The sequence below is a fragment of the Cryptococcus neoformans genome, chromosome 7, assembly GCF_000149385.1.
Source record: "Cryptococcus neoformans var. neoformans B-3501A chromosome 7, whole genome shotgun sequence".
Taxonomy (NCBI): domain Eukaryota; kingdom Fungi; phylum Basidiomycota; class Tremellomycetes; order Tremellales; family Cryptococcaceae; genus Cryptococcus; species Cryptococcus deneoformans.
This window is the reverse complement of record NC_009183.1, coordinates 400,737-420,050: the sequence shown is the minus strand read 5'-3', so window position 1 is coordinate 420,050 and position 19,314 is coordinate 400,737. Positions and strand designations below refer to the sequence as shown.

The following is a 19,314-nucleotide window of genomic DNA, read 5'->3' as shown; positions in this document are numbered from 1 at the left end:
TGGTGACGACGAAAAAGTCTGTCCAAGTGTCCGTTCGTCGGTTGCATATATACACTTTTTTGTGGAATATCACTTACTTATACAACCTATAGTAGTACTTTTATTGCATTACCACGATCATGCGACGAAGTGGTCTTCTAGTAATGATGGTAGTAGAATTGGTATCCCCATGTACTGGTAAAGCTAAAAGCTATACTTGTCTAGGATGCTCCTGGTTGGAGGAATGATAACCGACCGGTGGTAGGTAGTACTGACTACAGTCTAATGGGCAAGTGATTGGTGAGATCCAAGAACTTGGACAGACTGAACACCAGAACAGGAGACTACGACGATGATAACTTCCTGCGATTCATGCACACAGAAAATGTCGGTATCTTGTATAATACGAGTAGTCTGTCCAAAAAAAGCAAAAAAACATGTCTGATCAAAACTCTCACACACTGTCACTATTAACATCGTTATCCATATATTTGTAATGAAGACGCTAATAACCCATATCGAAGATGTTCACAGACAGTTCCGTTCATTGTAGGCCCTTTGATCCACGTTAAAGCTACATATTGTATTCGCCTTATGTGAAGCATTCCATAAATCGATCCAATTAACCTAACGCTAAAACAGCTTTTCGTTTACGAACAGAGAGGCTCAACAGCTGAAGATAGGTCGTCAGCTTTATATTGTAAGTTACAGTGCATTTACTGACATATTTCACCAGCTCATAGATACGTCGCTGGGCTACAAACATGAAAGCAGCCGTGAGAACCGATTGAAGGAGTTTGAGTGTCAGCCCAGCGTACAGGCCTGGAAAACGTCAAATACATGTAAGTTTCTAAAAAAAGTCTGATGATTTCTCTTTGACCTACCGGAGACTCCTTCGGCTCGTAGAATGTGCAAAATTGCTCTTAAAGAAGACTTGTATTGGTGGGTGGCAGCTTGCTAGAGTTCACGTAAGCAGTATCCATGATAACGTATTATCCAAGCTATACAGGAGCTTGTGACACATACAAGACGGGACTTGACCACGATCTGACACCGATTTCAGTTTGCGATATGACAGTAAGGGAAGAACAATTTAGCTCACGTATGGATATGTACAGCTGGTCGCAACGAGCTTGCTTGCCGCACCCAGAATGAAAAAGTCCCAATCACTGAGCGAGCTTCTGCCCAAAGCTGTTTTCCCAACAGGAGTGGCACCATGCGATAGGAATCTGTACCTAAGGAGAGCAGCCACTAGTCTTTCAAACGTGGTATACTACTCGCGGTGAGTTCTTAGTATACTCCGCATCCAGGGCAGGAGTTAATAATTACCTGAATCACTGGGTTGACAACCAGCACCAAAGCGGGTCCGATACCTCGCCATAAACCCTTGATACCTTCTTTCTCGATTATGCCCTTAGCTACTTGCGCGGCTGATGGCTTGATATCTGGCTTCCCATCTGCCTTAGACGAAGGGTCTGCAGTATATGTAGCTTGAGCAGTCTGTATAGTCCAGACAGGGTTAGTGGCAATCGTAGTGATCGAGCCTGCAAGGATCCCAGGTAAGCTACATCCTGCTCGAGGATGGAATCAAGTTGCTTACCTGCTACCAAGCCAGCAAAGATGCCTTCTATAGTAGTTAAACCACCGTTGGAGGCTGGAGTTTTACTTCTACGACGAATCAAAGCTGAACGCATCTCTTCGTCTACCAATAGTCAGATATTCACTAGATGCAGCTGAATAACCTTTCTATAAACTCACAAAAAGCATAGTAAACGCCATTCGTGAGGGCAATACCAAAAAGAGAACTGCCCAGACCTGAATACAATCCTGCTATACCTTCCTCTCCGTAGGCTTTGGACAGCGCTTCTTTGGCGGTCTGACGAAAGTCAATGTAAGCGTTGTTTCTGTAAAATGATGGGTACGAAGACGATGGAGACCCACGATGTGTTCCTTCTTGGTTTGAACAGCGGCGCGAGTGGAAAGGGTTACCAGAGGGCTTAATGAAAGACAATCAACCGTAGATCCACGTCCTCAGTAGCGACAATAGTGCTCACTAGGTCAGTGCCTGCGAGTGACAAGTGATCAGTGACTGTAGCACGATGATTGATATGATCACAATGAGAGATCGACTTACCATCGCAGCGCATCCTCCCACGGAGCCTGCAAAAGCATGAATAACAGAGTCGCCCATGTTGAGAATCCGGGGAGAATGGCTTATTGTGGGGAGAAGCAGAAAAATGGGCGATTATTGCCTGTTTGATTTTTCACAGAGTTTATTGTTATGGGAGGAAATTCCTGGGGATAGATGCGAAGCTGTTTTAAGACTGCACGAACGGACGGCAAGTTATGATGATCTGGAAAAAGAAGAACGAAAAAGCAGTGAGGTGTGCGGTAATTGTAGGTGTGTTACTGCTACATACTATTCTCCTGCCTGGTCACGATGTCTGCTATATATTATTGCCTAATGATAATTACACGGCGACCCACCGGCCACTGACTGCCTTATGATGTATCGTCCTCCTATCACACCTACGCATCGGCTAATAGATGGGGTTTAAAGTAACCGGGAATTATTACGTAATGCCGTTTAGCAGGGTCACAGAACTGGATGTAGCTCGGACCGCCGAGTTCAGGAGTCGGGAAGACAAACATCTGATACCACCAGCCGTCAGACGCCAGTATCAGCTCCGTCCGCAGCCCGCTGTGGGAGGGAAGAGGAGACGTTCCAAATTCCATCAGATCTGTGTTCCCAGCCATCACGCTTTGACATGGATCGACCCGTATGAAAATCAAAGATCACTAGTTACACGCAACCCTTTTCATGCAGCGCCTCACATCATCTTCATTTCCCAACTCTCAGCATCCTTCTCCGTGTATACACCATTGCCTCCATCAATATACTTACGTCAGCTCGACAATTGCTGTCGTCTGTCCCATTTCACTATGCTTTCACGCATCCAGCTAGCCGCTGCTCTGATTGGTGAGTCAGTTATCACAGCCTTTGTCACATATAAATAGACACTTACTATCTTCTTGGTTAGAATACGATAATGACGATGACCTGGTGGCCAATATTCCATCTCAACCTCCTCGCAACTGGAGAGACTCCGCCATCTTCATACCTTTCATACAGACTCAGCAGGAGGAGCGTCGCCGCAAAATCCTAGCTCAACCACCTCCAGTATTGCCCGGTGTTTCATGTCAAGAAACGGGTACTTCAAATAACAACGAAAAACATCCAGCGCCGCGATCATACAAGGGAATTACTGAAGATCCGGAAGAAAATATTGCCGATAATGTGGACATCGATGTCGGTGACTGGGGACTGCCTTCACATCTCGTTTCCGAGCCAGTCAGACCTAGACAACGTGCCATCTCGCAACCACTCTCGATGCTTTCTGCTCAAAGGGCCTCCAAACCTCTTGCCCTTAAGGATGACAATTCCCCTTCTGGTCTGAGAGACAACAGCGGAAGAAGGGCGTCACTGGATCAGTACAGGACTCGCCAAGCTTGGGCAGAGCCCCAGAACCTCGATCTAGCCCTGGGACGACACACCGCCATGGGTCTCCAAGACGGCACGACTCCTCTTCCCAACTCGTCTTCACCGATTGCTACCCTTAGACCCATCACAGCAAGACAGGAACTCGATACCTTCAAAGAAAGAAATATTCCCAATGACTCAGAACCTAATCCCTTTGCCTTGCCTGCTCTTGGGCGGCAAACCGGGTCAAGATTCGATCCTGAAGAGCGGCACAGATCTAGCCTCAACTCTGCAAATGGGCTTGCAATGGGCTCTAAATTACCTAATGGCTTCACATTATCTTCTACAAACGTACCACGGCGGTGGTCAGCCTCTTCGAAAATTGAGAATTCTCTGACTGAACCAATGCCAGACTATAGCGAGATCCCCACAGCCAAGCAGTTTGGACGCCCTCTAATGCCCCCTCGATACAGCACTTCTGCTGTGACACAAATCAGCCGGAGATCCCTGCGGCCGAACGTTTTGGTTATGCCTAGCCCCTTGGCCGATTCTGAATCCCTGCATCCTGACGTAAAGGTCCCTGATGGCTTTGTTCGAGGTGATAAGCCTCTTCCAGCCGAAGCGAAAACCAAAGGGCGTAGGCCCGGACTGCCTTTGAGTCTTAGTCAGAAAACATTTAGGAGTAGTTTGCTAGTCGACGGGAAGAGGGAGGATGAAGAGTATTTTGTGGGGAGCTCTGAGATTGAAGGCGAAATAGGTGTTTCAAGCAAAGATATTACAATCGATGCAATCCAGCGGCGCTCCGGGAAGCTGTATGGGAAAAGCTTGATAGACGAGCTTGAAGCCAGGAAAGCTATGATGAAAGGGAAGCGGAGGTAAATTTCTATGCGTCCTTGAGAAAAAGCTATCTAGCTGGCTGACACGTTCTTCGTCTACGACAGGGTCTTCACAGGCGATTTTAGACCTGCGATGATGAGTCGCTCGACCATGTTCTTTGAACCTTCGTCTTTGGCTCCTCCGAGCTCGGACTTGATCGTGGATCCTAGTCATTCTGCAAAAAGTCGTCCATCTACTTTCCACTCCTCTAAAGATCGACCGCTGATACAGTCAGACACTATTGATGGTGGTCAACATATGAGTCCAAGTGATTCCAATCACAGAGATGCGAAAGGACGCTCTGTTTTTGGAGTGGATCATGTTTGGGAATCGGAAATGACCAAGCTCAAGTCTAGGCTGGACGAAGGTGCCATGTCAGGAGAGGGTGAGACCCGCCGTGTATCCAAAGATTTGAGAAAGGAAGACAAGGAGGATGATGAGCACGGTGCGATAGGTACAACAGTCGACCTGAGAGAAGACAAAGCACATATAGAAGATAATTCCTTGGCAAGGCATCAGTTAATCCCACCTATCGCATCTGGCCAGGGACCTGAAGAAGACCAGTCTCTTCTACAAGACCAATCTCCTTCGCCACTCTCCGACGAATATTCTGATGAAGACGTGCCTCTTTCAAAGATTGCTCGTCGCTCGACCCCTTCAAAGGAAAGCTCATCCGCGGGCAATAAAACAGAGTTTACTCCTTCTATATCACCTCCCCTCACAGATTCAGAAGAAGAAGTTCCTCTTTCCCAACTTGCACTCAAATATTCTAGCGCACCTTCCACGAAAGGCGACGCGGCAAGCGAAATAACGGCTCCATCAAGACTTCAACCATCCCCTTCGGCCGATGGATATGACGAAGACGAAGACGACCTCCCGCTTGCTGTACGCCAAGCCCAAGCTAAAGGTCTCACACCTCCTAGCCGGGCGGAAATCATCGAAGATGAGCTTCCCCTTGGGTTCAAGCATGTCGAGGCTGTTCAACGAAGAATGGCGCAGAGTCACATGGTCGGCGGGATGTGGGGCGACATTCAGAACGATGTCAACCGCGTAGGAACTGGGATCGGCGCTCCTAACCCATACATGATGTGGGGCGTACCCGGCCATATGCCTTTGGGCTTGCCACCGCCGCTCTTGAACTCAAGCACACCATCGATGCCTAATCTCAACGTGTTAGAAGGCAATGGAGTATTCTCCTCCCCCGCTTCAAACATAGATAATTGGCGGCAAGAGGTACGACCGCCTTCAGAGAGGGCGAGAACTGGGGACGACGGAAGAGATCAACAGGTTATCAGACATATGATCAGCTGACACTACACCCGTAATGCGAGGAAATTTGCGCAAACAAAGAGTCATTCAGCCTGCGTCGTTTAGTTTCCGGATCACCAGATCATCTCCACTCGGCCTCATCCTCTATAAAGAAGTACCTAGAAGTCGCAAATAATCAGTAATGCCACTGCCATAGTAGCCACTGCACTGTAGTAGAAAGTCTTGTCGTTTCCAGGTTCGGGGTTTCTTCTTCGGTCCTTGCATCGTCGTGAACCTAACATTTCTGCCTTAACATTCTGTAAATACTGTTGTTGTATATAGTGGACATTGCCGCTCTCTAATGATAATTAATTAAGTTGCATCCAATAATGATAGCTCTATCCGTCACACGTTCCTTCATTTGCGTAATAATCCATCAGCTTCTTATTATGAAATTACCGGGAACGGCTCAATCTACTACGGGGTATAGTGGTGCGTGGCTCATCTGCTTCCGCTCTTCAACCGTCTCGATGGATGGTGGATGATGCAGCTCCCCACTCTGCGGCGGCCGCCGCCATCGACGCATAGCCGGCCAAAATACAATTCCGAACGCGCGGAAGTAACAGCGAACAGTTTGACCATCCTTACATAGCAAGACGTCGTACGTGCCAGGGTCCAGCAGCAGCAGCAATTGGCCTTCATTTAATACACGTCGAGCGCGGCAAACCGACGATCACGCGACGAGAGCGTTGCATATGGTGGACAGCGTGCATATCCATCGCTGAAAAGACTGAAAGCGCTGTCGTGTTCATCGCCTCACCATCTCGCTGCACGGGTTTTTATATCGTTACCACCCCTTGCTCTCCTTTTTAGTCAGTCTTTTTGTGCCAAGCCCCCACATACCGCGCGGCAACCAATGGGTCGCTCTCTTTCCCCCAAGCCTACAGGCCGCAACATGCCGTACGCCCCCGCCTATCCTTCCTCGTACTCGGACCCTGAGAAAGGCCTCCCTTCATCCCCGTCCTCATTAGCCCGTCATATGCTTGTGCCGAGGAAGCCAAGATGGATCCTGGGCGGCTTGTTGATATGCGTAGTGATACTGTACTATATGACCAGTAACAAAGACGAAACGGCATGGGGTCATGGTGGATCTTGGGATGCGGAAGGCGATGATTCGAGGGCCGGTTCGAAACCTTCAGACGACAAAAGTGAGAGCCCCACTTACAGTGACTACATTGTCGACGCCCACGGGAACCACTTTGTCAAGGGATGGCAACAGCCCATCACGCCCATGCACCCAGATGTCGACCTCCTTCCACGCGCACCTTCCATCTTCCCTTATCTCAACGTCTCCGAGTCCGAGCTGCCCGAAGAAAAGATATATCCCGATTCCGATCTTCGTTTGATCATTTCTCAGCCACCGGATCTGCCTGAAGAGCATTCCAATAGCATGCCAGAGGATGCATGGTCCCAAAAATGGAGTGGACCAACGGTCTGGGATCAGCCCAAAGGAGAGATGAAAAGAGTCCAGTGGGAAGGGTTCGCCGGTGGAAGGGACCGTTGGGAAAGCGAGAATGATAGAAAGGTCAGGGAGGAAAGGAAGGAAGCGGTGAAGAGAGGTTTCAAACATGCCTGGGAAGCTTATAAACGCCATGCTTGGGGTAAGTTTAAGCAGTGACTGGTACATTGCATCTAATAGAGCTGACAAAATATACGAATAGGACACGACGAAGTCAGACCAGTTTCGTTGACACATTCAGATCCCTTCAATGGGTAAGATTCCTTACTACACTTTTGAATAAGTGCTGATTGTATGATGTAGCTGGGGGGCTACCATTGTCGACTCTCTTGACACGTTGCTTCTTATGGGCTTTTCAAATGAGTACAATCTATGTCGCCCACATGTTAATCAGCTCAATTTCCATTGGGTTAATGGGCGCGATTGGAACGACGGATACGTTTCGGAGGAACTAAGCGGCAGCGGTGAGGTGTATGCTCTCAATCGTGATAAAACTGTCGGTCTGGCTGTATTTGAGACCGGTATCAGGTACCTTGGCGGTCTTCTTGGAGCTTATGACCTTTCCGGCGATGATCTTCTTCTTGAAAGGGCTGTAGATCTGGCAGATATTCTGAGCACCGCTTTCAAGACAGGCTCAGGTCTACCGGCCGGCCGGATGGACCCTGGTACAAAAGATGAGATGATTCGGCTGGGCACTGTTTCGTTGGCCGAAGTAGGCAGTATGTCGCTTGAGCTCATTCGCTTGTCTCAAATAACCAAAGATCGTAAATGGTTCGATCTCGCACAAAGAGCGATGGATTATATCCATGAACGAGTTATCCCCCGCGGCACCCATTCTCCTCTGATTCCTATGTGGTTCCAACCCGATGCTCCTCTGACCACTTCGATGCACGGCGGCCTCACCTTTGGTGGCCTTGCCGATTCTTATTACGAGTACCTTATCAAGACGTACAAACTTTTGGGCACTAGCGAAGTCTCACAAGTGTGGCGAGATGTATATGAGCGCTCAATTGACAAAGCCAAGGAGACCCTGTATGTCGACATTGACATTGTACCCGGTCGCAATATTCTAGCAGTTGGTAAGCTTGAGAATGGGAGACTCATTCCAGAGCTCGAACATCTCACATGCTTCATCGGTGCTATGCTTGGTCTTGGAGCGAAACTTCTGGACAGGCCTGGTGACATGCGGGATGCTGAGAGAGTCACCGCATCGTGCTATTGGCTCTCAGCAGATACGCCAACTGGTCTTCAGCCTGAAGTTGTCGAATGGTATGCTCCCCATGAAACCTCGGCCATGTACGAGAATGTTTCGATATCTGGTGGCGGTAGGCACCACCCCCTGATTTTCAGCGAGGACGAATCTAAAGACAGAGATGGGATGTACAGGGATAGAAACGGTGTCTTAAGGTGGACTGAGGACAATGAGCCCGTTTTATACACCGATCGCGAGAAAAAGAAGAACGGACAGACACCTATCAAATATGCCCAGAGACTGAAAGGCACGCCTACCGGCGCCAGAAAAGTATCGACCCGAGGCCTCAACCGACCTGAAACCATTGAGTCGATATTTTACATGTAAGTTTTTTTTTTTTATTGGTTCGCATCTGAAAAGCACTCACTCCTCCGCTGCAGGTATCGTATCACTGGCGATCGTAAATGGCAAGAGAAGGGATGGAAGATGTTTACATCATGGATGAACGCTTCCACAGTGGATGGGGGATTCAGTAGTGTCGAAGATGTCACAAAGTTGCCTGTAAGATTCGGTGACAACATGGAAAGCTTTGCTCTGGCGGAAACGTTCAAGTAGGTTTCTGCTTGCAAAAATATAGTACCTGGAAGTACACTTACAAGTCCGTCTTAGATATCATTTCCTACTTCAATCAGAGCCGGATGTCCTTTCTTTGGATGACTATGTGCTCAACACGGGTGAGTTCTGTAGTTTTTGCCAGGCCCCCACCGAGAAGCTGACTGATCGTCTTCAGAGGCCCATCCTTTCCTCACCAACCCCAAGCTTGATCCTAAAGCTCACACGACCCACACTCGCTTTTGGTCACCCCCTCCTTCACAGGATCTTGGAGTGCGAGGACAAGGTACTAATGCCCAAAAGTTTGCCCGTCTTGAGGTCATTGAACGGGCTTCATTGCCTTTCCTTCCTGCCCCTCCTCAGAATGCTCCTGGGGGAGGCGGTGGAAGAGGAATGGGCGGCGGAGGAGGAAAACCTGGGGTTATTCCGAAACTTCCTCCAGAGATTTTAAAAAAGTTAAATCAGTGATTGAAAGAGGGAAGATGGAAGAAGGGTAGTTCGCCCTATCGCTGGTCGATCAAGGAGGATGTGCAATGAATGTATCCACACCAAAGCCGTAGCTGACCACAATGATTATGGACTCATACATGCATTGATAGATGTGGCGTGCCCTTCTTAAACGACTATTCCAAGCTGCTAAACCCTATTTACTGTACTACTGCAGTAACTTTCTCATTTTCCTTTGGCTCCACCTGGTTGGTACTCTTCTTCTTAACAAGCAGTCGTTCCTTTGCAAGTTGAGCCATCATTTCCATCAAAGCGGCCGCTTCCTTGTCATACTTGTCCCATGGTTTGTGCAGCCATCCAAGTATTACCTGTCGCTGGCGCCTTTGTGCCTCGTGCAACATCCTTTGGTCTTCTTTATCCCGCAAACTTGTCTCTTCTGTACCCAAAGCAAGGTACTGCTCTTTGGTGAGAGGACCAAAAAGTTTGGGAGAAGCACTTCTTGCCATGGGTGTGGAGGACGCGGCGTGAGGAAGAGACATGTTGATCTTTCTAGGACTTTGTGGATGTGCCTCCTCGAGATAGGCAGCAATCTTGGCTCGCTCCTTTTCCATACGTTGCTGCTCATAGTTCTTTCTAGGTACCCCTGCCTTTTTCTGCTGCTCAGCCAAAAGCATTTTCATATTCGCGCTAGGCAAGAGGACGGATAGGCCTTCAAAGTCACCTTCTCGGAGCTGTTCTCTGAGTAAACGGTCATTACGAGCTTGCTGCTTTGTCATGGGGCCAATAAAAAGCTGCTTGAGAAAAGAAAAGTGCTGATTCAGTTTTTCGTCAATGATCTTATCCTTTTCCGCTTGGAGTTTCTCGATTTCCTCATCCGCCTCTTGGGTCCTCGGGCCGTGCGGTTTAGGGAACCAAACAGGAGCAAAACAGTTGGGGAATTTGTCCAAACTTTTCTGTGCCTCTTCAACACTGTGCAATTCCTTTTCGAGCTCAATGATCATCTGGTCGTGGTTCCAAACGGCGTCTTGTCCTGGCAGATAGAGATTGCTGGCTTGTTCCCGGCGGAGCATGGTAATGACATAGCGCAGAGCATAAGCATGATGAGCGCGAAGAGCGGCGTAAGAAGGCGCAGGGTCCATGGATGAAGACTTGTTCACATGAGAAGGGCCTATCGTCGAAAGCGTACCGGATGGGAGAAGTGAAGCGGTGGGAGTGGTGGGAGTCAAAGGAGGAGAGGCGAGGTAGGTGTATCTAGCAGGATGGGAGTGTTTGGGTAGAGACACAACGCAAGCGGCCATGATGCAGTGAAGGATTTTCTGATTGGGGAAGTTGAGGGGTTATTTACTAATGTCGTGATTGAGTGGTGGTCTGAGTAGGCGATGTTGGGTAGTATTGAGAGAGCGGAGAGTGGCGATCGTTGAGCACTTGGTTGTCTGAGAGTTAGAGGTAGAGTTAGAGTTAGAGTGATGTGTGATGGGTTGGATGGTGGTGTAGCCATGTAAGACCGCTGCTTTCTCTGATGATATAGCTTTTGTCGAGTCAGTCCTATCCTTTCACGTCATATCGCTTGAGTCAGTGGCTCCTTTCCTTTGATATGTATCTGGAAGTATATCTGTCACCACCGATGGCTGATCCATTATGCGATATGTGTGGTCCACTTCGACGCAAGTAGGTTTCAGCCGGGCATGAAACAACAGGGAGGAGCCCATTTTGCAAACAATCATGTGACCATCGATAAGCTTATGCCGGACCGGAACACATTACAAAGTTTTGTTGGAAAGGAACTGTTTGAGAGGCTATTGGGTACATTCCCCAGGGTCCTAACTCGGGAGGGTTCTTTCTACACGGTGAAACGAGGCATAAACAAAAGAAAGAGAGAAAACAAAAGGTCAGTGTACTGTTCTTTTGCGTGATGCTAACATGGTATGAGACGTCAGCTTTATCAACCAGAACCTTTTTTTTTTTCTTTCTTCAAGTCCCACCACTAACCTTCTTTGCTACTATCATCATACTCGCTGGCTTTCCTTTTCATCAAACTTGTGGATTTTTCCTCGTTCCCGTCTTCAGATTTACTTGCGGATGGCAAAGGTGAAGAGTCAGTCTGCGACAATTGACCAACCAGCAAGTCAGCTTCGGACAAATCAATGGGTGAGAAAGGGTCTTACTAAAATAAGACTGGCGTCTCTGACATCATTGCTGTCTTCGACATCTTCGAGCCTTGTCTCAAAATCGGCTATTCTTCCTCGTTCAACATCAAGGTCGAATTGGAGAGAAGCGATTGTTTGCTGAGATTGTGTCATGCTGGCCACAAGGAAGGAAACTGGGACAAGAATTGTCAGCAGGGAATGTCGTGCCAGGAATAATGAAAAATGGCCCACTTTGCTCTGATTGCTGGGAAATTTGTTGTTTCAACTGGTCAATTTGAGTTTGTTGATCGCCGACCAGCCCTCCCAGCTCTATTTACAACAACGACTCATTAGATTTTTTTTTTCAAGGATACTTGCTTTGGCTCTTTACCTTGAAGGTCTTGCACTCCGTTTTGCCGTGTCTCCTCATCCTCGTCATTCGCTTCTGCTTCCTCGATACCGGTCAATGTTATTTCACCGCTCATCATACTCCTTTCCCATTCCATTGCTGCATCCATCTTTCGTTTCAGGGCCGGTACTGGGGGGCTTTTGACCAAAGCGGAAGGTGATTCTGCTGTCCTTGGTGGGGTATCTACGGTTTGAGAGAATTTGCTGTAGTAGTGCGCTTCAAGCTTCGTTAAGCGATTGTCCAGAGAAGAGACTATTACACATGTATAAGTAAGGCGTAATAGTCCCATACTATACACAACATTTGACATACTTTTATCCCTGTTGACCTGGGCATTGCAGTCCACTCTCTTTTCCAGCCCCTTGATCTTCTTCTCCATGAGATCATCCTTTTTTGCGACTTTGATCGTTTGATCCTTGGCAGGGGGATGATTGCTCTTGTTTGCCGAGTCGTCGAGGAGAGCCATGCCCTTGATGCCGAGGGGACCCTTGATGCCGAGGGGAGCCGTATCCGGGCATGCAGTTCTGGGAATGGATGACTTGGATAAGCTTCTTGTGGACATAGGGTTGGGCAGTGGTCTGGTGTTTTCCTTGGAGGGCATGGCGTGGGCGAGCGGTGGATACCTGTTCGTATAAGCCTGCGTGAAACGAAACAATCAAGGTGAAGATGTTTGTTTACATGGTTCCTGGACAGGTGGGCGGCCCGGTGAGCGGCGAGGGCCGCCGTGTTCGGCCGGCGGGCGGGGGAGATGGGTGCGCAGTGTCTGCGGAATGGACAATTTTATCGTCTCCCGGCGTAGTTTTTCCTCAGCAGGCCGCCGCAGCCCCGTTCCCATGCACTGTTTCCTATATATTCTCCCCCCCCTTTCCCCCCCCCCAGGCTTTCCCACTTATCATTATGCGTTCTCTCGCCATCCTTCCCCTTGTCACCGCCGTCGCCATGGCAGACAGGCTCCTCAACCCAGCTCCCCAGGTATTCTTCCCGGACCCCGACGATGCCCTTCACCCAGATTGGCCACACAGACAGTCTGCGCTTGGCTGGGATACCTTGGGCCGCATAAACGGCGATGTCGCCATTGGAGGCGGTGTCGGCTCTTGTGGAGGTGTCTGCGTCTTGACTCCAGAGGTCATGGAGGTTGGTACACTGGGATAAAACGAGTCGTGTGTGCATTGTGGAAGCTGATTACCTATCATTACCAAAGGGTCCATTCTATCTTGATTACCATATCGAACGCAGCAACGTAAGATGACGCCCCTGTTGGCACTTGGGCGAAGCATGATACTGACGAGAACTATAACAAAAGATCACCGAGGGTTTGCCCGGTATCCCACTGACCCTCGTCTTCCACGTCTTCTCCGTCTCTTCTCATCTTTCCGACCCTACTCTCCCGCACTCCACATGCGAGCCTCTTCCCAGCGCTTGGATTGACATTTGGTCATGTGACGCTGTAGATGGCGTCTATTCTGGGTATGGTAAAGCTGCAGAAGGGCCAGGACCTGGTGGACCTGGTGGACCAGGCGGGCCAGGCGGGCCACGCAAGGGACCCCATGGCCCAGGCGGACCGGGCGATCATGACCGTCCTATGCATCAAGAGCCTATCAATGTGGGTTTGCCCCATCTGGTTTCTATTATTTATACGAAAAGACGCATGCTCAAATGTTTCTTTTAGAACTCGACCTTTCTTCGAGGCTTCCAACAGACCAACGAAGACGGCATCGCCACGTTCCACACCATTTACCCGGGATGGTACCCTGGGCGTACTGTCCATCTCCACCTCAAGACGCATCCCCCATCTTGGGGCCACCACCCCGATTCATCCAACGCGACGCATGCGCATACTACGCAAATCTTCTTCCCTCAAGAAATGAACGACCGCGTGGCCAAGCACCCTGTGTACGCCCCGAATGGGGCCAGCAGGGTTCCCAATGACAGGGACGGGTTGTTTAATGAAATGAAGGGGGCGAGTATGGCCAAGATTGAGTATGCTGGGGATGATTTGGATGAGGGTATTATTGCGCATGTCGGTTTAGGAATTGATAAATGGTGGTAAATAGAAAAGCCAAATGCTTTTGCGTAATAAATGTATCGAAAGAGCCGTTCTAATTATCTGTTTTTATTTTAATTTATTTTTTAATTTCCATACCGTACGATGAATTGTCATGCTGCTGTCAAAAACTTTTCAAACCGACTAGAAGATAACAACAAGGAACAAGAATGAAATGCAAAGGAAAAAAGGGGTATGCTCAAAACTCGACCTCTTCCCAATTGTTAAACTCGAATCCATCCTCCAACGACTCGTTTTCCGCTTCAAACTTGGTCTCCTCTTCGCCGTCGACGTCCATGTCTCCCCACCTTTGTAAACCAATGACCGGGGCACTTGCTGCCTTTTGCCAACCAAGTTTCCTTTTTCCGACAGGCAACCCCTTGAATGGCCTAGCAGCTGTGGTCGTGATATCGGGGACGTCGGCGCTGCTACTGGACCCGGGGAGGGGACCGAAAAGCTCGGGATGCGTGATTGCAGGGGAAGTGAATACGGGCGGGAAGACGGACTCGACGGTGTTGAAGGTCACAGACGGCTGAAGCTCGTCTTCCTCATCTTGGTCGATATCGTCGGTTTCTGTATCGCTGCCATCCGGCTCGGCCGGGGAAGACCTCCTCTTCCGCGAGGGGACAAGCGTCGCGTCTTCACTCTTTGTACCTTTTCCAAAGCCGACTTTAGCCTTGAGACTCGCTTGCTGGAAAACCTCCTCGACCTCGCCGTCGGGACCGAATACGAGTCTCCTCGTCCTCTTGTGCTCCTCGGCGCCTTCCAACGCGAGGGCATCGACATCAGACGATGTCGAGGATGTAGAGCCAAAGGGCTGGAGCTCTCGCGCACGCATGAGTTCCTTGTTGATCACGCCTCGTGCATGCTGCATGGCATCGTGCGTCGAGGTGAAGCTGGACGCTGGAGGCGCAGCAGAGCTGCCAATGACGAGGTTCGGGACGGACTGGGTCCTGTCAAAGCTTCGATGGCCCCTTGCAACACCTGGCACAAGGCGTCAGTGATTGGCCATGACTTGGGCACATGGAAACTCACTCTCACGGCCGCGGCGTCCTACGTTCTGCAAGGCCATCTGCACGTCGAGAGGAATGCCGTGCTTGGCTGCGTAGATGTCTGCGGTGGTGGGAAGCGAGTTTGCTGGGCGGAGCTGTGTGCGCTTTGGCGGGCGCGCTGGCATGAGGAAGCCATCGCTGTCCCGCTGTGGCTGTGGCTGGGGGGGCATGGCGGGGGAGGGGGGAGCGGGACAAGGCGGGGAGCGTTGGAGAAGGGCAACAGCGATGCCCGGCGCGTCGCGTCGCGTGGGCAGAAATGACACGTGGGAGGCGAGGAGGGCGGGGATCGCCGCCTGGCTGTGGGAGTGGCTTATGAATGATCGCCGAGTTTGCCACCCGTCTTTTCGCTGTCCGCTGCCCCGATGTCCCCCGCCGCCCTCGTCCCCATATGCACCCCGCTCCACCCCATCTGGGCATTCGACGTCCTCGCAGCGCATCTCCAGCACGGAACCCCGGCGGACCCGCCCTTCCACAATCCCCACGACAGCTAGTCAGTGCACCCCGTCTCGTCCCATGCTGAGCTGACGGCACACAGCGCCCTCTTTGTATCCTGGCATGTCGCCAAACCAGGCCGCAGACACGTCTTGAGGGGATGCATAGGCAACTTTTTGCCGATGCCTCTTGCGGAAGGGCTTAAAGACTACGCCTTGATCAGGTGACTGGCCGCATTCTTGATCATATATATATCACACACTGACGCATTCGTCAGTGCTCTCAAGGACCACCGATTTTCGCCCATCAAAGCGGCCGAGCTGCCCACGCTTCTTTGCGAGTAAGCCGTCGCTCGATCTCCATCACTTCCATCCTATTGACTTTTGCATTGCTCCAGCGTTTCCCTCTTGACCCCGTTCATATCCATCGCCGACCCGCTTGATTGGACACCAGGTGAACATGGCATCCACATCACCTTTACTCACCCTACCGACCATACCCGCAGCTACTCTGCCACCTATCTCCCACATATTTGTCCCGAGCAAGGATGGACCAAGGAGGAGACCGTCTTGTCGGCCATATCCAAAGCCGGCTACAAGGGCAAAGTGAAAGTGGGCGATAGAGTGTGGAAGAGGTTGCACGTCAAGATCTACGGCAGCGTCAAGATGGAAGCCAGTTGGCAAGATTATGTCGAATGGAAACAATCAATGAGCGAGAATGTAAAGGCTGAGTAGATGGTATTACTACTGTATTTAGAACTTTGTAAAGTGCTAGATTCCTCGTATATAAACTTGTCTTGTTGAATCATTACTGCATGTAATATTAAACTCACAGTTTCTCCACATCCTGTGTTTCTCGTATAGGGATGGAAGGCAAGCTATCGGCCAAGACCACCTAACCATCTCAAATTCTTTCTTTTTTAAAACCGTAGGAAGAACAGCTACATTACCGGAACCACGCCATTTCTCCAAGACCAACGCCTGGCCTGAGAACAAGGCGCCCAGAACGAACGATAATAATTATTTAGATTTATTTACTACTGTTTTGCGAGGCGGCGATAACCGATCCGATCTTTGACAACAAACATTTTACTTCCGTCGCTCCGCGACAAGAAGAACGTAACGCATTTGTTGCGACTAGCGTTGCGAGACAGAGCATATATCGTCGCAACATCGTTTTTTCTCCTAGTGTGGGACGAAATGACAATCCACCAACCCCTTCTTGAACCTCTCAACTCTATAGTATCGGCATACCCTCCGCAACGGTCAAAACCTGTGCCTATCCCCGCTTCCGAGCTCGATACCAAACTGTCGCAAGCATGGGAGACGTACTCGAATGATCCTAGCCTGATCAATGGCATGGCAAAGAATCCGGATCTTATCAGAGGAGTGCTGGAACTCGTCGGAAGAGAGCTTGTTGTCCTGAGCGTTATTAATGGCCAAGTAAGTGAATAGACTGTAACGATTGAAATAATGTGCAAATGGCTTATATATAAAATGTGTCGTTTGCAACAGCTGAGTGAGCCAGATGAGACTGCCAATGAAAAGGAAAAGGTTGCTTTCCAGACGGCCATTAAGGATAGGCTGGATATCATCTTGACTTTGTACGAGACTGTGCACAAGGCTTTCCAAGGTTTGTTACTTTTTTTTCTTACTTTTTTTTTTGGTGGTGGTTAATACAGACCGCCTGTACAGAAATACCATTCCTCGAGCCCGGAGCTCTTTTCATCCCTCTTCTTGAAGAGCTTGTCGAGCTTCTCTCTGTTGGCACATGGCGGAGTCTCTGGTCTTACGTGGAATCCCGGTCCAAGCGGTTCACCAAAGACATGCCTGCCTCGCGAGGAAAGGCTTTGCCTCTTTTGAGAACTATCAATGCCTTTCTGAGATTCCTGCCCCGAACTCCGGAAGATTTGGTGTTCAGAGGAAGAATACATCAGTTTGCGAGCTCGGTTTTCAGTGTGGCGGACAAGAGCGCGATCAATATGAGAGGCGATTATTCAGAAGTGAAGACAGTTTGGGAAGAGGAGCCAGAGATGGAGAAGATCAAGGTGGAGGAAAAGGAGGAGAACAAGGAAGGAAAGATGGATCAAAGGGCTGAAGAAGGGGGCAAGAAGGATGGCGATGTGGAAATGGAAGATGCCGAGAAGAAGGACGAACACACAGAGCATTCATCCAACCAACCAGCAGATCAATCCATGGAGCAGCCAACAGAGGACGAGCCTCCATTGACACCGGCTACGCTACAGGAACCCGAATTTTACTCCACACTCTGGTCACTCCAACAGTATTTCTCCCATCCACCTTCTCTTGACGGTCCAGCAGTAGGCTCACCGCCCAAAACACCTTTCCAAACCTTTCGTGAAAAATCAGACTTTGTCCTCCCCCAGTTATTTGAGCAAACGAGGAAGGAAAAGGCAATGGCAGGTACGGACGATGGGTTGGGGAAGAAGAGGAAACGGCAAGTCATGGAAGGACAGGATACAGGAGGCTTCTTCCACCCTAGGTTCCTGACAGGAAAGAGGCTTTTTGAGTATGAGCTCGCCGACTCCTCATTCCGTCGCCAAATACTTGTGCAGTATTTCATTCTCTTCCAATTCCTTCTCAACCTCACCCCGGCCCACGCTGGCAAGCAAGCCTTTACGGGTGGTATGCCGAGGACGTTTATGCTGGAGCAGGCGGACGAGCAGTGGGTGAAGAGTAAAATCGGGGGCATCAAGGAAGAATTGAAGAACATAGTTGGGGGAGCCAGTTTTGAAGATACCGTGTTTAGTATCATTAGACAAGAAGCACATTACGTCGGTCTTTCTCATCGTTCCGCCTCATTTTCATCAAGACAAAACTGACCAGCGAGAACATAGGTTCAATGGAAGAATGAAGGATGTCCAGAAGGCTCTTTCGAGATCCCCGCACTTGATCCCGACTCTGCTTCCGAGCCAGCGCAAGCATGGGCAAAGCGCCTCAACCCGCCTGCGCCATACAACTTCAAGGTCGGCTCACGCCCATTATCTATGCTGTGGAACAATGGGTTCACCAATATTAATCAGCTGAAGAGACGAGAAAAGTGAGTTTTTTTTTCACTTTTTTTCTCGCTTTGATAATCATATGCTGAAAGGCTGACTTTGGCTGTTTAGGGCGACGACGGTGGAGGCGCTTGGCGAAGAAATCAAAAGGATTGAAGAGGATGAGGAAGATGATAAGGCCATGGGTCAAGGCACACCCGAAAAGCTTGCCGCCAACAAAGAAGTAAGTTTTCATACAGTCATTGTAATAAAAACAAAAAGGATGTCTACTAAATTTTACTTTATAGCGCAAGACAACATCTACTTGGCGCGCCCTTCGTCTCGCTTCTCATACATCACTAAAATTCTTCCCCAGCCTAAAAGAAAAGCGAGACGTCCATCTGTTGCTCTCTACAATCAAGAAGGCTCAGGAACCCAAAGGTTTCGCGCGCAAGGAAGCCGGAGAGGGTGAGAAGGAAGGAGGCGAAGGCGAGAATGAAAATCCTGGAGAGGGCGGCGAGTTGGAAGATGAGGATGTGCAGGAATTGAAAAAGGAAAAAGAAGGGGAAGAGAACGAGGAGAAAGAAAAGGAGGATACTGAGAATGCGGAAGAAAAAGGCCCGGTCGAATTAGAAAAGGTAGAGGAAGAGGTAAAGGAGGAGCCGATTGTTGACGGAGCAAAAGTACAAGAAGTGGGTGAAGAAAAAGAAGAGGAATCCGACGATAAGAGGTCAGCAGAGGATGTCGAGATGGCCGAGAAGGAGGAACAAAACGTGAGTCTTATTTTCAATTCTTCCTTCAGCCATGTCATCTGACCACATTGACAGGTCGAGTCAAAGGCGTATGATGAAGTAGAAGCAACTGTAGTTTAAATCATCTGACATGTATTCCAAGATTTA

The 19,314-nt window shown here is 49.5% G+C and overlaps 8 protein-coding genes across 8 annotated transcripts; 5 read left to right on the top strand and 3 right to left on the bottom strand.

Annotated features, from left to right (window-relative positions):
- Positions 1-601: 601 nt before the first annotated feature.
- Positions 602-2,170, bottom strand: CNBG1450 (hypothetical protein; the record flags this gene model as incomplete). The annotated part of the gene is made up of 11 exons (XM_769406.1): positions 602-652; positions 704-801; positions 864-936; positions 1,006-1,026; positions 1,082-1,252; positions 1,309-1,523; positions 1,580-1,681; positions 1,738-1,855; positions 1,921-1,975; positions 2,034-2,044; positions 2,114-2,170. The coding sequence occupies 11 exons, from the start codon at positions 2,168-2,170 to the stop codon at positions 602-604; spliced, it is 972 nt and encodes a 323-aa protein (XP_774499.1).
- A 752-nt stretch (positions 2,171-2,922) lies between these two features.
- On the top strand, positions 2,923-5,647 carry CNBG1440 (hypothetical protein; the record flags this gene model as incomplete). The annotated part of the gene is made up of 3 exons (XM_769405.1): positions 2,923-2,959; positions 3,021-4,335; positions 4,402-5,647. 3 exons carry the CDS (start codon positions 2,923-2,925, stop codon positions 5,645-5,647), a joined length of 2,598 nt encoding a protein of 865 aa, XP_774498.1.
- An 853-nt stretch (positions 5,648-6,500) lies between these two features.
- On the top strand, positions 6,501-9,375 carry CNBG1430 (hypothetical protein; the record flags this gene model as incomplete). Its single annotated transcript, XM_769404.1, has 6 exons — positions 6,501-7,245; positions 7,306-7,357; positions 7,407-8,678; positions 8,736-8,906; positions 8,965-9,029; positions 9,086-9,375. The coding sequence occupies 6 exons, from the start codon at positions 6,501-6,503 to the stop codon at positions 9,373-9,375; spliced, it is 2,595 nt and encodes an 864-aa protein (XP_774497.1).
- A 179-nt stretch (positions 9,376-9,554) lies between these two features.
- On the bottom strand, positions 9,555-12,490 carry CNBG1420 (hypothetical protein; the record flags this gene model as incomplete). Its single annotated transcript, XM_769403.1, has 7 exons — positions 9,555-10,605; positions 10,780-10,882; positions 11,344-11,455; positions 11,520-11,674; positions 11,733-11,810; positions 11,872-12,141; positions 12,202-12,490. The coding sequence occupies 7 exons, from the start codon at positions 12,488-12,490 to the stop codon at positions 9,555-9,557; spliced, it is 2,058 nt and encodes a 685-aa protein (XP_774496.1).
- Positions 12,491-12,786: 296 nt separating this feature from the next.
- On the top strand, positions 12,787-13,939 carry CNBG1410 (hypothetical protein; the record flags this gene model as incomplete). The annotated part of the gene is made up of 4 exons (XM_769402.1): positions 12,787-13,023; positions 13,091-13,129; positions 13,193-13,492; positions 13,559-13,939. 4 exons carry the CDS (start codon positions 12,787-12,789, stop codon positions 13,937-13,939), a joined length of 957 nt encoding a protein of 318 aa, XP_774495.1.
- Positions 13,940-14,132: 193 nt separating this feature from the next.
- CNBG1400 (hypothetical protein) lies at positions 14,133-15,155 on the bottom strand (the record flags this gene model as incomplete). The annotated part of the gene is made up of 2 exons (XM_769401.1): positions 14,133-14,917; positions 14,969-15,155. 2 exons carry the CDS (start codon positions 15,153-15,155, stop codon positions 14,133-14,135), a joined length of 972 nt encoding a protein of 323 aa, XP_774494.1.
- Positions 15,156-15,347: 192 nt separating this feature from the next.
- CNBG1390 (hypothetical protein) lies at positions 15,348-16,151 on the top strand (the record flags this gene model as incomplete). Its single annotated transcript, XM_769400.1, has 4 exons — positions 15,348-15,475; positions 15,521-15,640; positions 15,695-15,757; positions 15,815-16,151. The coding sequence occupies 4 exons, from the start codon at positions 15,348-15,350 to the stop codon at positions 16,149-16,151; spliced, it is 648 nt and encodes a 215-aa protein (XP_774493.1).
- Positions 16,152-16,616: 465 nt separating this feature from the next.
- CNBG1380 (hypothetical protein) lies at positions 16,617-19,287 on the top strand (the record flags this gene model as incomplete). The annotated part of the gene is made up of 7 exons (XM_769399.1): positions 16,617-16,859; positions 16,932-17,049; positions 17,112-18,211; positions 18,275-18,477; positions 18,548-18,659; positions 18,724-19,188; positions 19,243-19,287. 7 exons carry the CDS (start codon positions 16,617-16,619, stop codon positions 19,285-19,287), a joined length of 2,286 nt encoding a protein of 761 aa, XP_774492.1.
- Between the last annotated feature and the right edge of the window lie 27 nt (positions 19,288-19,314).